General features: G+C 36.2%; 1 protein-coding gene across 1 annotated transcript; it reads left to right on the forward strand.

Annotated features, from left to right (window-relative positions):
• The first annotated feature begins 629 nt into the window (after nucleotides 1-629).
• WDR88 (WD repeat domain 88) lies at nucleotides 630-16,546 on the forward strand. The gene is made up of 11 exons (XM_068411650.1): nucleotides 630-731; nucleotides 1,380-1,490; nucleotides 5,154-5,239; nucleotides 7,106-7,169; nucleotides 7,663-7,801; nucleotides 8,729-8,858; nucleotides 11,380-11,564; nucleotides 12,946-13,028; nucleotides 15,256-15,324; nucleotides 15,730-15,822; nucleotides 16,412-16,546. Exons 1-11 carry the CDS (start codon nucleotides 630-632, stop codon nucleotides 16,544-16,546), a joined length of 1,197 nt encoding a protein of 398 aa, XP_068267751.1.

Genomic DNA, 16,546 nt, shown 5'->3' on the forward strand with positions numbered 1-16,546 from the left:
GCAGTACATTTAAAAAACAATTGTCATCTTGTAGAATTATTTTAATATAAGCTATGAAATAATACTGAACTGGTTTAGAATGATCAGGCTCTTAAAACAGATCTATGGAACTTCTCTTTCCAGGTGCACAGGGAAACCAAAAGAATATTCCTGCTTGAAATTATGAACGAAAGCCTTAACTGAAGGCTGACAGTTCTTTGAGGCCTGATTTAATGTATTTTTCAGTATCTACAGCTTTGTGACAGCTCTTGATGAGAGCCAAGTGATAGAATAGTCTTGTGTTGACACACAGATGGTGTGGGGTTTAAATGTAAAGTCGACAAGAAAACCCGAGTGGTGAAGGAGAAATAAGAAATTGGGCCTTGAGGTGGCCGCCGTTCAGGAAAAAAATAAACACGACACCTGCATTGCGCGGTGGGTGCTCGGAGTCTGACCCCCGTTAAAGCGTCTGAGCTGCTTGGGCGCGCGCGGTAACGCACCGCGGTGGGGAGGAACCCGCGTCCGCGCCCCTTCCGCGGCGGCGGCCGAGGGCGCCGGCTGAGCCCGAGCGCGCAGCGCCGCTCTCCCGCCGCGGGGCGGCCCCCGCCGCCTGAGGGAGCGCGCGGGGAGCGCGGTGCGCGCGGGGCCCGATGGCGGCGGGGAGCAGCCGGGGGGACCCCTTGGCCCTGGGGCTGCCGCCGGAGCCTTCCCCGGCAGAGGGTCGCTGGGGCGACCGTGAGCCGACGGCGCAGGTAGGCCGGGGAGGGAGGGAGGGCTGGGGCAGGCCGGGCTCGTTGCGCGGGAGTAGTCGGGCTGTAACTATAGTTACAGCGCTGCTGAAAGCTGAGGGTTGACAAGCTCTGTCCCCTTATGTGTGGTTAATGCTCGTGGCGGCTGTTTTTTGTTAGCTCTGTTCACACAAACACATGCTGGACAGTCATGAGCTAACTCCCAAATGAGTGAAGAAAAGCTTTTTCAAAATATCTTCGGCAAAATTTGGAACGGTCTTGGAGAAAATGTGTGGCATAAGAGCTTGATGTGCTGCCCTTTGGTGGGCCAGAATCAAGGAAACAAGCGTTTGAAAGACTTGAGCGAGACTTAATGAGATTTAAAGATAAATATTACTTTTAATGAGAGAAAGAAGTGGGAAACCAAACCAAACCTCCTTCCTTTCCAGAAAAATACAAATAAAATCCACATCACTCAACCTTTCTTTCTCAACCAGATTTGGTAAATCTGCTCCAGGCCAGTACCAAGAAAAGGATGTGAGCCCTTCTCAGACAAGTGGAACTTAAAATATTCTTCTCCGGTTCTTGCTTTCATACTCCCCCTCGTGGACTAAACTGTCAAAAATAATTTAGAGGAAAAGTATTCCTAAACTTTGCTCTGTTCCTTTACAGATCCAATTTAAAATTCTGAGAGGACACAGTGATACTGTGAGCTCCTGCCATTTTTGCTTTGAAGACACAAAAATACTTTCATGCTCTTATGATAGAACAGTGAAGCTCTGGGTATGTTATGAATGTAACAACAACAAATTAAAAAAAAAATCTTATAGCTGAAATCAAACAAGGAATGTTATACAGGCATGAAGACTGAATCATCAAGGCGCCTCCTGAAGATATTTTACTGAAGTTTAAAAATAGCAACTGTAAATGTTTTTGCAGTCACAGATAAATAGTAAAACTCCTCTTTCGTACTCCAAACACATTCTTTGACATTAAAGGATGACTCTTGTAAGCATATGTAGCATACACTGAATCAGAGCTCTAGTTTATTAATATTTTAAAACTAAGTTGACACACAAAGCTTACTCTTTTTCTGCTGAAAGTTCCTTTTTCTGACTTGTTTATGTATGTTGCTCTTTTTGGAGAAGAAGAAGAAGTTAGGGATCACACAGTTGTTATCAGCATGGCCATGGTGTTTTCATACTTGTCACTTGCTTTTTCTTTTTATTTAAGTCTTGATTTGCACCCTTCATTTTCCTGTTCCTCCAAGTTTTGTGTAGTTAGCTGGGGTTTCTCTAAAATTCAAGCCACCCTGGGCAGGGCAACGGCGAGATCTGAACTGGAGAAGTATACAGATTCTGGGTGATTAAATCTAAGTTTAGTCTAAAAGATAGCCTGGAAACATAGTTATGCAAGCCCTTGAATTTTATGCAAGCAAATGACAATGTAGCTGTGCTAAATAGATTACAGGCGTTGAGATCTGGCATATATTAAACAGTCAATGACTTGATTCAAGAATTGGTAAAGAGTTGTAGTAATGCCTTAATATGATATGAATACAGATGAGAGAATTTATAAAGGATCTGAAGTGTTGGCTTACCAATGCAGTACTAGGTTTCTACCATAATCCAAACCTTTTTTCCAATGTATTGAAAAAACCACAAGAATCCTAAAAGTGTAAAAAGTCCAGGCAATTTTTGGGTTAGCACCATTATGTTATGTAAGAGCTGTGGAGGGCTAGATCCAAGAAATCAGGAATTCTAGAATGAAGAGTCTTGTCTTTTAATGATCAGTTCCAAAGTAAATAAATGTGGAAATCTTAAGCAAATATTTTAGATAGGAGAAATAAAAACAAGTATCTCAGTGTTTTAGTCATGACATTTACAGTTTAGTAACTGTCAGATTGACAGTTCCAAACTTTCCTGCTTTGTCTGAACTCAGAACTGGAACTTCTATTTTTCTGTCTTTAGCAAAATGTTTTTCAGCTGTCCTACCTGTAAGTAAACTGAAATCGAGACCTGAAAATAAGAAGATAATCCATATATTTTTTTAAGCACAGTAGATCTATGAATGTTCTTTTTGCTGGAAAGGCTATAATGTGCCACTTGCCTGAAGTGTGGAAGGGTTCATCTGTCTAAGAAATTTTATCTTTGTAATTTTTAATCTAAGCAAAATTTATTCAACACTTGTTGAGCAATACTGATTTTTCAGAATCTATCTAAAAGTATTTGCACTGAGTATTGGGAACTTTCTGATAGCAATGTATAGGCAAGATTATGTTAATTTATTTTGGTAATATTAATTTTGTCTGGGCAAGCATAATTTCCTCCTCTGCAGGAACAGATGAAGCAGTTAGAATTCAGGAGAGTACAGAGGACTTGGTTGCAGGGGGCTAGGCCAGCCCTGACGATTTCACTTTGGGGTTCTCTTTTTTTTTTTTTTTTTTTCTTTTGAAAGAGTAGATACCAAATGACTGAGTGTGCTGAGAGCACATTTGAAGTTCCTCTTGAGAACAGACAGTATCTCACTGACAGTCTGCACATCGTTTGGATAACAAAGATTAATGGGGTGCACAGCAGACAAAGACTACATAAGTCTAGAAGGGCAGTTGTGACTGCAAGGCTTTTTTGATTCAGAAAAACAGAACAAGAGCATATGGTAACTTTGATCTATATTTTTTTAATTCAGTCTTAGAGACATTCCTAATGATTCTAGTGTCAGTTGTTAGGCCTGTAGTGCATTGACACACGTTCAGAAAATAAGGGAAACAAAGAAAAATAAATTTACTTTCACTCCAGTTTTGTCTGTTATCGAGAGCTGCCAAGTTAGCAGGACAGCTCCTTCAAGCGAAAGTCCTCGTAAGGAAGGAGCACAAGATCTGAGACTTGACAGTTGATGTTAAAAAGGGGAGTAGTAGTCAGGTGAAAGATTTTATTCTCATATTGAAGACAAATGGAAGAACACATATGCAATGAAGGCAGTTTTTGTTGCCTGCTTCCAGCCTGATTCTGAAACCTCTTGATGCTTACGCAAACACAAATCTAATTGAAGCAATCATGGAAATAGAAGATTATTTACCTAGATGAAGGTATGATGACTAATCCTGTGATACTTTGATCTTTGAGTTGCTCTGCATGTCAGCAGTCCTGGATTTTTTTGTTTTGATGTTTACAGTCAGGCACCATGATCCATTTGTAAAACTTGATTCATGTTTTTATTTGTATTACTAAAGAACTTCAAGGCTCTATTCATGAGTTAGGACTGCACTATGCTTTGAACATTATACAGGTATGACAAAAAGATAGTTCCTTCCTGAAATCACTTAAAACTCTCTGTGTAACAGACTATGTAGATAGAAGATGATGAAGAAATATAACAGCCTCAAGTTGCACCAGGAGAGGTTTAGATTGCATATTGGGAAACATTTATTCACTGAAAGGGTTATCAAGCATTGGAACAGGCTGCCCAGGGAAGTGGTGGAGTCACCATCCCTGGAGGTATTTAAAAGACGTGTAGACTGGCACTTAAGGACATGGTTTAGTGGTGGACTCGGCAGTGTTAGGTTAACTGTTGGACTCGATGATCTTAAAGCTCTTTTCCAACCTAAATGATTCTGTGATAAACGAACTGATAATGCAGTATGGGTCATCATCTCAGTACTTCAGCCATCTGTTGATTGCTCTTGTAGGAATCACAAAACTGATATTTAAGTGTGATTTTGTATTATGAGAGGGATTTCCAGTTCTTTATAGGTCACTCTTCAAAACATGAATTACAGCAAAGGGGGACTCATAAATTTTGAAAGTGTAACAATTGAGTGACAAAGGCTGGCATCAAAGGTAGGGCAGAAGGGAAATGATGTCTGGGGATAAATCACAGAGAGCTTTGTATTTGAAGACAAGAGCCTTATATTTGTGACTGAGAATGAGGAATCAATGAAGGAACACAAGCAGAGGGAATGACATAATACAGACAGTACAGGGAAATCTGTGGAAGAGCATTGCACATGGATACGAGCAGGGGAGGCTGCACTTGTGCAGAAAATGATGTTGCAGTAATTGATATAGGGATAGCAGGCCTTGAGAGTGTGAGTTTTAACTATGTGAATGAAAATGGAAAGCCATATATTAGTTTATGAAGAAAGGCTTGCCAGGGTTTAGGTATGGACATGGATGTGAGAGTTAAGGAGAACTCTTATTTCTGGTGAAAAGTATTATAATGGAAAGGAGATAAATAGAAGTCTGTGTGCAATAGATGAAGAACTCTGTTTCAGTCAGTCTTGAAATGAAAAGAAGGAACAGAGAGTCTGAGATTGTAAGAGTAACTAAAGTAAGACTAACTTTACTGATCTCACTAGGTTTATTTTCCCTTATTTTGTGATGCTTTGTATTTTTTTTACAATTTAGCAAAGCACTTCCTAATCAAACTCATTTGAATTTATTCAAGGATGTTGAGAAATGCTTTCCTATTCAAATTTTTGAAGAACACACTGCCCCGGTTTCTGAGTGCAACTTGACTCCTGATGACAGAAGGTGACCATTTGGTATCTTAATTTATTTTTAAAAAAGGTGATTTTTTTTATGATTTCAAGGTTCAATTTCATTGCACGTGGAAACATTTAGTACAAAATTTAGAACAAATAAGTTACTTTTTCAGTCCTTCCTATGGTTTTCTAACTTTTACTACATCAAAGTCAAACTTCTTTTGCTTACTTTTGTGCTCCGTGACAAGTCATTCTGTCATAGTTTTGTCTTACAACTCCCTTCCTCCATACATTCCTCCTACTTCTCTCCATCCTTCACTTTCATTTATGCTGTCCATACTCTGCTAGCAGACTGGTTACTGCCAGACTCCTTCATCCACATGAACTACCATAAATCTCACCTTGTTCTCACCTGCAATTTGTACAGGAGCTCTTAAATCTTTTCTGTTTTGCATATGATGTCTGCTGAATTCAACAGGAATCTTTTTATTGTCTTAAATGCATGTTGGAATAGTCTGATAGATTAGGGCCTGTTTTAGGGCAAAGGACTTGTCTAATTCTGTTTCTGAGTTACACAGGGCTGGAAGTCTATCTTTGCCATATGGTCTGAAAGGGGTATAGAAATATCTGTCACTTGTATAAAAGAACATCATTGAATTAGCCAAGGTTCAGGGGTTCATCTGTCAGTGAGATTTATACCTTCATAAAAGTTCTCCTCTGTCTGTGTTGTTTATTAATATTCTATAGCCTTTCCATTAAGCCTGTCTTGTCAATTAAAGAAGAAATGCATCTTAATCCAGTGTCAATCTGTGAACACAATAATTAAAACAACTGCAGCATATATTAACATTCAGTTAAGTAGGTCATGCAGTGCCTCCGGGGGTACTATTCCTGGCATATTTTATCATTAAGTTGTAGTTTAAATCAGTTTTTATCAGATCGTAGAGTTGACTGATTAGTGTTTTGATCACTGAATAGTACTCATGCCACACTGCCTATTGCAATTGTTTATATTTTTGAAAATTGCTAAACAGCAAGTGAAATACCATTGTGTACAGCCCTGGAAACCACTTTCCAATCAAAAATGCTACTAGTTCATAAACTTCACGTGCTCTTTTGCGTTACGCATTTCCATTTAGGAGCAGAGATTGTGTTGGTTGCAGGAAGTATATATATATGGAGAAAACAAAAATATTTTAATAATATAATTTTATTTTTAGGTGTTAGAATGTTAATGCATTGAGTTTCTTAGGCAAAATGTGTAAAAGTGACAGTTTATGAACGTTATCAAAACAAAAAGCCACAATGGTACTAAAAACACTTGTCACATCCAGTATCTTTCAATATAAACATTACTTTAGATATTTGGGAATATTTTAATAAAACTGTGTGAGGGAAAATTTTTTGACCTCCTATTTAATGGAAACCTGCCAGTTTTAGTAAACTTTATTGAATAGCTTTGTTGTCTAATGTGGCTTTGTGTTTGTGCAAAGCAGCATTTGTGGTAGAAGATTACCCAGCAACATCACCACTGAAAATCCAAAAAACCCTACTGACAAGAACACTTCACATTCATTAAAGAAAAGACATCATAATGGCTTTAAAATTATTCTAATGTTAGAAAAAAATAAATGTCTTGTAATGGATGAAATTAAATCGAGTTGACTGCACTGAAAGTTACATACATGACATTGTTATTACTAGTTTCTATCTGAAATATAAATATTTTCATATTATAAGTATAATACCTTTTTTCACCTAAGATATGCAATAATTTTTGCTGTAGCCTTTAAAAATCTATTTTAAATTAGCGTGTGTGAGGATGTCAAATCATTGTCAGAATTAAATGTTGTCATTTTTTAAATACCTTTTAAGTGAAAACATTGATTGCAGTTTTCATTAACATAATTTTTAGAGTGGTAACATCATCATATGATCACACTGTCAAGACTTGGGATATGGAAACAGGAAAAATACTTGTATGTATCCTTTTTAATACATCTTGCAGAAGGTACAACTGTAAAATTCATATTTATTGCTTTGTTATTGATAAATACGAAAATACAACATTCTTTGATAGCACAATACAATATAGTTAGAGTAGGTAGGCTTGTTTTTTAGTCCTAGTTTTGGTATTTTTGGATAGTTGCTTGATCTTAGGTAAGTCTCTTGATGAACATGTCTCAGTTATTTCAAATACAAATGGGTATGATAATAATAACCTGTCTCAGAAGATACATTTAAGATTGTTTAAGTTAACGTTAGGATTTGAACAGGGTGGCCTTGTCTAATTTTAAGTTTATTGCTAATGCAAAAATAGAAAAATTGGATATAAAGACCTCTGTCAGCTTTTACCAAAACAAAGTAACATCAAAAGCCTTCTTTCTGAATCTGCTTACAGATTGTAGAAAGTCTGCTGTACAACTCTCTCTAACACTAACATGTTTCTAAAACCTTTTATTTTCTCTTTAGTGGACAGTAGAACATGAAGGCATTGTAACTTCATGTAATATTTCTTGTGATGGTAGATATGTGGTATCTGGTTCAGAAAAAGATAATACCATATATGTTTTTGATGCAATAAGTGCAACAGTAGTGGCACATATCCAAGGTAAGACCTACAACTTTTACATCTTGTTTATGCAGCTCTTGAGGTTTTTTTGTTTCTTAAAAAATATGAGAAAATTAATTAATTCGGTTCAGTTCAAATATCCTTACTTGAGAAAGGCAGAAGAAACTTATCTGTAAGACATTAAATGCAGTATTTTTCAGAATAGGCTTATAAAAAGGAGATAATGGGCCAAAATTAGACCAACAGTGATCCTTTCTTGAACGGTAATTTCCCTTTGAAGGTAATTTCACTAGTGAGACCTCAGTCCCATGAGGCTTCCACTCAGGACTACAGGTAAGGGTGACTACAGTTTGCCATTCCTGCAGAATCAGCTTCTGAATATATGAGCAGTCTTACAAATGTTAAATTAGCCTGTGGTTAACATGCTGCTGTGAATCAGAGCCTAATGGTAAAATAATTTGGATTTAAAAATAAAAAGTGCAACAATTCTTTATTAGAACTGTCTCTGTTAGGTGACACTATCAGGACATATTTTGTTTACATTATTTTAATGGAGCAATTTGCATTCTTGAAGTATAATTACCTCCTTAAGTGCTCCCTAAGAGTCTGAGCAGTTAACTGTCATTGGCATTATGGGGCCACACTTCCAGACTTATTTTCAGGAATGGAGCAGAGAAATAAGATACTACAGGGCAGCATGTGAATTTATGTTAACTATGTATGTTGAGTGCCTGGGTACAGGTTCGTAGTTCGTACTATCTGCAGTAACTATGAGGCCTCTCTTTCACTGAGAGGTAGGTGAGGAGGTGTCCTAGCCAGTGAAATAGCAATTTTAAAATTACAGTGTTTTGGAAATAGACTGATGCGTAGATGCTATGAGTAGTTCTGCCTTTCAGACCTGTGTTCTGAGATCCAGACGTAATGATTCAAAATAACCAATAGTCTCACTTTATGTTTTTTGTATAGGTCATCACAAAAGTACAATCACAAGATGTTGTTTTGACCCTGATAACCAAAGAGTGACTTCAGTATCGTATGATAAGACCATAAAGCTATGGGATATGATAACACGATCCACCTCAATTACAATTAATGAGTAAGAAACAATACTGTAGTTAATTATCCATGGCATTATTTGCATCTTTCACAATTATCAGTGAGATTTATGCTAAGATTTGTACTAGAGAAAATGAACAATAATTGTTGAACTAAATAAAGTAATACTCAAGCAAATGACATATATAGAAAGTGTGAATAAAATGGTCCACTCAAGCTTCCTGCTGTAAATAATTGAAAAATTTTATTTTGATAACTGTAAGCATTTCTAGTGCTGTTTTTTTAGAGCTTCTAGGTTCTCAGGTATATATAGAGGCAGAAGATAGCATTTGCAATATGGTACTGTAGTGTAAACTTATTGTTCTGATTCCACTAATTAGGAAAAATGTATAATCATTGATGAATAAGGAAATAAAATATTACCTAGAATAGTGAAGTCTTTAAAAACATTATGGAGTGAAGCAAAAATAATACAGAGGAAAAGGAGAAAATATATCTAGATGTTGGGAATTGATAATTAATCATGACTTCTTACAGAATATTTTGTGATAATTAGGTTTTGCACTGCAACCAGATCACCTTAGCCCTTTACAAAATTCATGGGCCTTAGAGCAACCACAGGTTGATCTACTTTGCTCCTAATGAGCTCCAGTAAGACCTCACAGAGTTCCAAACAATCTGTTCTGTTGCCTCACTGTGTTAGTCATTAGAAAGATTTTCCTAAAGTGGACTATTTTGGCTACAGCTTAAGCTCACATGTTTCTATTTAGATCCACTTCAGACATGGAGATCTGATTATTCCCTTGTTTTCTTCTACAATTTAAATGTATATCCAAGAACTTCTATTGTATCTGCCAAGTCATCTTTTCAGTAGATTAAACCATCCTTATTCATTTAATATTTAATTATATCCTATTTTACTGATCATTCTTGTTGTTCATCTCCGAGATCTTTCCAGTTGGTCCACATTTTTCTTGAATTATATGGCCCCATAATGTAAACAGTATTCCCTGTAACTGGAAAAAAATAGAAATTAATTACTATTACATGCTTCTCTGTGGATGTGCTTCTGTTCATGCATCCTGGGATGAGATTTACTCTTTTTTTGACAGCATGATGGTGAAGAGGAGTCAGTATTTGTTGCATGCTTTTTTCGCAGAACTGTGATGTAGTCCTTTGTTCCCACCCCTTTATGTGCACTTCATTATTTGTATGTTACTACAGAATGTCAGACTTGACAAAATTGACCTGATGAGGCAGCACGCATATTAGGTAATGGATTAAACACTGTAAGACTCCTACAAACTTCAATGATGACAGCAGTGTTTCCTATAGAGACTGTTATAATCCTTTTATTTTCTTGATAATTTCTTCAATTTGTGAAGATAATTTTGAATTTTAATCTTCCTTGTATAACTGCAGACTCTCTTTGGCTTCATTTCGTATCTGTACTCTTTATCTCGTTATCTACATTGTTAATGGAAATATGAAATAGGACTGGATTCAGGACAGATGCTGTGGACCTCAGCTCACTATGTACTTTCATTTCCACAGTGAACCAATTATGGCCACTCTCAGTAGAGAGATCGTTTTTCCAGATCATTTTTCCTTATATGCTTTTGGAGAAGGTCATGCTCAGTGCCAGAAGCCTTGCTCAGTATGGTCTTGTGAGCCTTCACATGCTAAACTCTTTTTATCTCTCACTGAAGTCAGTAATACAGTAAAAACATTATGTCAATTTAGGATATTGTTGTCATTTTAAGAAGGAAGTATGCAACAATAGAGATGTCAAATAAACAGTTAAAAATATCAATGGCTTTAAATAAACTCAACCAATTTAGCTTTGAATTCTTAAAACAATAATCAGAGAGAGAGTCTGCCTTTAAGCACTGTAATAAAATTGTCTTTGAGGGATTAGGAATTACTTTGGATGGGAAATTCAATCTGGAACATTGTAATGTTTCTTTTAAATTGCAGTGACTACAGCATTGTTTCCTGTAAGAGATGCCCACAATCCTTTCCCCACTGTAGATTTCAGGATACACTAGAGTCCTCAGCCAGTTTTGGAACATCCAGATTTCTTTTCTGATGGGTATCACTGCTTCCAAAATTAGACTTTAATCTAGAATTGTTTAATCTTTTTCGTCTGAATATTTGAGTTGAAATTTACATGTAGATGCATGCTATTTATTTAATGAGAAATGTGTGGGGTTTTTTGGTAATTTACTTTTAGTAAAATGTGGTTGTGTTGTAGCTGCTGAACAATTTCTTGTTAAGCTGCGTTCAATGAAAAAAAAAATAGCTGGTCACTTGTCACTTAACAGCTAGCGTTCAATCCTGCAAAATGACCTAATACAGTAAGGGATTTAAGCCTGTGCTGGCTGTGAGGTTGTAAGCAGCTCCAGAGACTTTACAGAAGTATTCACATGGTTAAAATTCAAAGTATGCTTATGATGCTTTACTGGAGGGAGACAGGGTGCTCAATGTTGCAGGAGGCTCTTTGAGAGGTTTGTAATGGTTACAAAAGCTCACTCTGCCTGTGTTTTTCATCTGTGTTTCAGGGGACACAGCAATGCTATCTCAGATTGCTGCTTTACCTCTGATGGTCACTACTTGTGCACAGCATCCTGGGACAAAAGCTTAAAAATATGGGATATAAAGACAGAAGAATTTCAGTGTCTTGAACCCGTTTCCTTGAACCAAGGACATGAGGGTTCTGTTAGTTCCTGCCTTTTTAGCCAAGATGGTGAGTTATCTTAATACTAATGCATTATGTATCTCAATACTTGTACATAGGACATCTCAGATAAACCACGAGTGACCACTCTAATCATGTAGGTAATTAATTCATCATTTCCAAGGTAACATGTTTAATTATGAGAAAATGATGTCCATGTAAGTAAGTAAATTGAAGTTGATGGTCTGTGTTCTGTCTTAACCAGGCAACTGAAACACTTGCTTAATTGATATACCCATCAAGAGATGTAATAAAAAGATTATCAAGGAGTAAAAGGACAATACTATGTTAGAAGATTAATTTAGCACTTGCAGATATTCTCCTAACATTAGTTAGTTGAAAAAGCGTGTTCGGTAAATACTGTACTGACCTGTAATAATGTGTATGTCTCTGTTAGTGCCCCCAAAAGTAATGTTACTTCACAGCCCAAACAACATATGCTAGTAATGTACTTCTGAAACACTTCGTGGATGTTCTCAGCTACACTGATGGAACACATAAACTACCATGTTCAAATTAGATATTTACGAGTTATAGCAAGACAATTTGGCACCTGGAACTTGATGTCTCCTTGATGCTTGGATGAATAGGAGGAGAACAGGAGGAAGAAACAGACTCCCCACTTTTACCAATGTCTGAGTGGAGGTAGTGGGGAGCTATTTCTTACTGCCCTAGTTCCATTACTTTCACTAGATCATAGACAACTCCTAGTCCCTCCACAACATGAAATTCATGTTACTGCAAACTGCTACTGCACTGAAACAGCTACTCTTCACTGGGATGGACTAATATGAATTTCTGTACCTTGTGATCTAATTGTCTGTTTTGTTTTGCAACTTCACATCTGAATACTCCAGTAAAGGAGACTCCTGAACTTCTGACAGCAGTTTAATCTGCAGTCATATCCAAACAGGGCCACCTGAGTTAGGCAACTCAAATAAATAAATAGCAGCTCTGTGGAGAAAAATGTACCTGTGGCTTGAAGACATACAAATGCAGATAGGACTGTGAATACTGGAATCTGAAAGCATGCTTTCCACATGAAACTCTACTTTTTTGGTTTTATTCACAGTTGACCTAACAATTCTGAAAGCATTCTCTATAGTTTAGTTTTTAAACAAGGTATCGCCTTAATTTTCTGAGTCAACAGAATTTGCATGTATGTTTTTTTTCCACTCAGCTGTGTTTGCCAAATTTATGTATTAATATTTACAAAATTAAGAACATTAATAAGTAGCTGAAAGGAACTTCTGCTATCTTGTTAAGGCATGACTAATAGCTCATTATTTATTTTTTTTATAAAGTCTGACTCACTGTTAGAAGGAGCCTCTTTTATTAGTCTGTATGAAAAAGCAAAGATAAAATATAGTATTCTGATTTTACATTTCAGCATCACTTGTTGTGTCTGGCGGATATGACAAAACTATAACTATATGGGATATGGATGCAGGCTATAAAAAGCTAAGATTAAAGGTACTGAGGTCTTACTTGGTAACTAGTTTGATGAGAAGGTGTAAAATGTAATCCTGGCTTAAAAGCATTGTATATTTCATTATCTGACAAATACCCTTGCCTGTGCTTTTTAGATACAGGCAGGAATATATCCTGGATTTGTATGATTTAATTTCCTAGAACAGTATGTTCTTAGGCAATTACCTACAAAGATATTACCTTTGTCAAGTCAGTTGTTAATAAGCTATTACATTGCTCTTTTTATGAACAAGTTAATTTAAGGATTATATTGAATGGAGTTGTACCTGTGTTTTAGGAGAGAGTTTCTTCTAGCCAGTAACACGAGCCTGGATAGTGCATATATTCATTTTGAAATGCCATACTCTTGTGTATCTGTATGTTTACATGCTCTTATGTCCACAGAAAACAGTACATTAAAAGGGAAGCATCAAAAAAAATGTAAATATCGGTGTTGATGTTGTCCAGCTTAGCTCAGTCCCTAGGTTACATAGTTCACATTACTGCTTATAGTGATGGGGATGTGGTCCAACATGTTACAGTACTTTTCAGGATGGACAATTCTGTAAATGAGGTAGCTATTCAGTATTTAGCTACCCCTGCTTACAGCTAGGCCTCCTTTTTTCTTCCATATCCTACCTAAAATTTGAGGCAGTAAGTAATACCTGCATAAAATAAAAAAAAAGTCTAACTCTCAACAATTTTTTTTTTGTGCCATGATGGCTTTATTTTTTGCAAATGTACGATCTTGTATTATGATACCTTTAATTCATTTCTTATTTTAGTGGAAACAATCCACAAGACTTGAACTAATGATAAGATCTGTGTCAAAGAAAACAATTAACAGTATTCCTAAAGTTAAGTGCATGCATTTTGCAAATATTACTTTCACAGAAGTCAAGCAATCAGAGTTCAGATTTGCAACCTTGGCTCTTTCCTATCTTATGAAAATATTATTTTAATGGACTTTTTTTTTTTTACTTACTGCATACACTATTCAAGGCTTAGTTAAAACACTCATGAACAAACACACCTGGAAGATCTCAGAAAAGAACACTTTCCTTCAAAACCTTGGGCTTAAAAATAGCTTTCAACTGCTGTCATGTTCAAGATAGTATCTTCATATAGGAGAGCTCATGAGCCTGTGCCTCACACCCATTACCTTAAATGTAAGCTTACCTACCCTTCAGAACTGGAACTGTACTGATTTAACCTTTTGAGCAGCAACAGTACACATTCTCCACCGGCATCGGTGCTGTACATAAAATACAGCTACTGCAAATTTCCCAGTTCACAGCAATCACTGTAAGTAACTCAGTTTCCCATAAAAAAGAAGGCATCTGTTTAAATGCTAATATCTTCGTAACTATGGAGAATTCCAGTTTAGTATACGTGCCTTGGTATAATTATATTCTGGGCTCATAACTAAATTTAAAAACATGTTTTATAGATTCTGCTATAAAAACCACGTTTTATGTATGCACGTTTGACTACTTCTCTGTGCTGGAAAAAGATATGTTCATCTTTTTATTGTATTTCTCAGGTGTGGCATTTGCCTATCAACATGACACCATGCCTTCCTAAACTCTAGGAATTTTATCTGTTAATACCATTTATGTTTGAATAACCTCCCTAGCTGGAGTAAATAATTCATTTTAGATTTTAACCTGTTTCTATTCCTACGCCAGCTCTGTGCTGTTAACCTCAAGTCAGCTGTGCTGCTGTTGTCAGAACGAGGATATCCGATACAGCTGCTTGACGTGGCCTGCTTTCAGAACTGGTTTCCTTCCTTTAAAGCGGGGGGGAAGTTGCTATCTGTTCCCACAGCTCTTCCCTCTATTATCACATGATAAACATCCTCAAGATTTTTTAGGTAATGAGTATTAGAAGTCAGCTCCCTCTTTACAGTTCTTTAGTGAACTGTTTAAAATATAGAAAAGACCTATGCTTAAATGGAGCTTAAACTCATGCTCACACTGTGTAGCTCTCATTCTTCTGAGTGCTACAACTGGTGGTCTGCTTGCCAGAGACGGTAACAGCCACTGTTTTCAGGTATGTGTAGGAAAGTATAGTTGCTTCATAGCAACATTTTTTCTTGACTAGACATGAGGCAGTCTAGATAAGAATTTTCTTACTGCATTAAAAAATGGATTTACGGTACAAATAGTTGTTTTTATTATGATGTTAACTTTTTTTCCTTGTGTTATAGTTAAATGTTGCTTTACTGTAGGGTCATTGGGACTGGGTGACAGATGTTGCAATTAGCAAAAACAAGAAATGGATTCTTTCAGCCTCAAAGGTAATCACTAATTCCAGATGTAGTTTCAGGAGCTAACTTATAAATGGAGGTGAAGATTTCATCCCTTTTTTTCAGCTTTTTTTTAATTAAATTTAACAATTTCATCCAAAAGTAGCTCATAAAGTGCTCATAAAAGTGCTATGTTGTAATCAGTATTTACCTCAAGCAATTACAGAAAATCTTTAAAAGAATTTTGTAATTATGTTTATTTTTGGTTATTTTACAATGTGTAGGCAGTCTAAGATCACTAAAGATTGTTTCAAAAGACATGATATTTAAATGTGAGAGAGTTTAGCTCTCATATTGGGAGGGCTCATCTGATGAGATTTCATCCTTATGGAAATTATGTAAATCGCTCTTTTGGTAATATGCACATGCATCAAAATAATTGGATCTTTTTCTCAGGATTCTACTTTGAGATTGTGGAATATTGAAAAGATAGATCCTGTTCCTTCAGTGATAGAAACCAGAAAAGGAAGAGGCTCAAAAATTGCTCAGGTTCTATCACACTGTTTTTTTAACCACACCTCATACTTTATTCAGAAAGAAAATTTGAATGTTAAAGGAAAGCTGTCAGATTTCTAGGCTGAAAACACAAATTGATTGTGTTTGTTCTCTCTTTACAAAAATTGTATTAATATTTAATCTAAAATTATTGTGTTGTACGAATTTTCCTTTCATTTTTTATTTTTCTTTCTAAGTGTCCTTTAGTCAGATAATGGTCAGATAAAAAAAAGTAAACAAAAAAAGCCCCCAGTGATAATCACCAAGACAAACCAGCTAAAAACTGGATACCCATCAAGCTATCCAAAAAGTAAAGTATGATACTGTATTAGTTGAAAAAAAAAAAAAATCAGAGTTCACATGAAATATAGTTTTATTCAGGAAAAAAACTCCATTCATCACAGGAATGGATTTTGAGCAGCACTGTCTGTGTCAAGTTTACAACAGTTATATGCACCCAGTGCATCTCAAAAATCAGGTCTAGATATATGTGTGTATATATAGCTGTACCTTGAGTGAAATAATGCATGTTTGTCACAGATGATTAACTGAAATGCCTTTCTTTTTGTTATATTTACATCAGTGTGAAAAATGTGAAAAACCTTTCTTGCACCTGCAACGTAGTGACTCTGAAACAATATCCAAGTGTGTATTCTGTCGTCTGTCTTCTCCAGTGAGAAAAATTTTGCCATTGCCACCTGTTTCTCCTGATGTTTAA

Source organism: Nyctibius grandis, chromosome 12 (assembly GCF_013368605.1).
Source record: "Nyctibius grandis isolate bNycGra1 chromosome 12, bNycGra1.pri, whole genome shotgun sequence".
Classification (NCBI taxonomy): Eukaryota; Metazoa; Chordata; class Aves; order Nyctibiiformes; family Nyctibiidae; genus Nyctibius; species Nyctibius grandis.

What these genes read in the sequence shown, in the direction of transcription:
- WDR88 (XM_068411650.1), top strand. Translation starts at nt 630, where the DNA reads ATGGCGGCGGGGAGCAGCCGGGGGGACCCCTTGGCCCTGGGGCTGCCG. An exon ending in ATAAAAAGCTAAGATTAAAG is followed by an intron (nt 13,029 to 15,255) that starts GTACTGAGGTCT and finishes GCTTTACTGTAG; the next exon opens with GGTCATTGGGACTGGGTGAC. An exon ending in GAGGCTCAAAAATTGCTCAG is followed by an intron (nt 15,823 to 16,411) that starts GTTCTATCACAC and finishes TATTTACATCAG; the next exon opens with TGTGAAAAATGTGAAAAACC.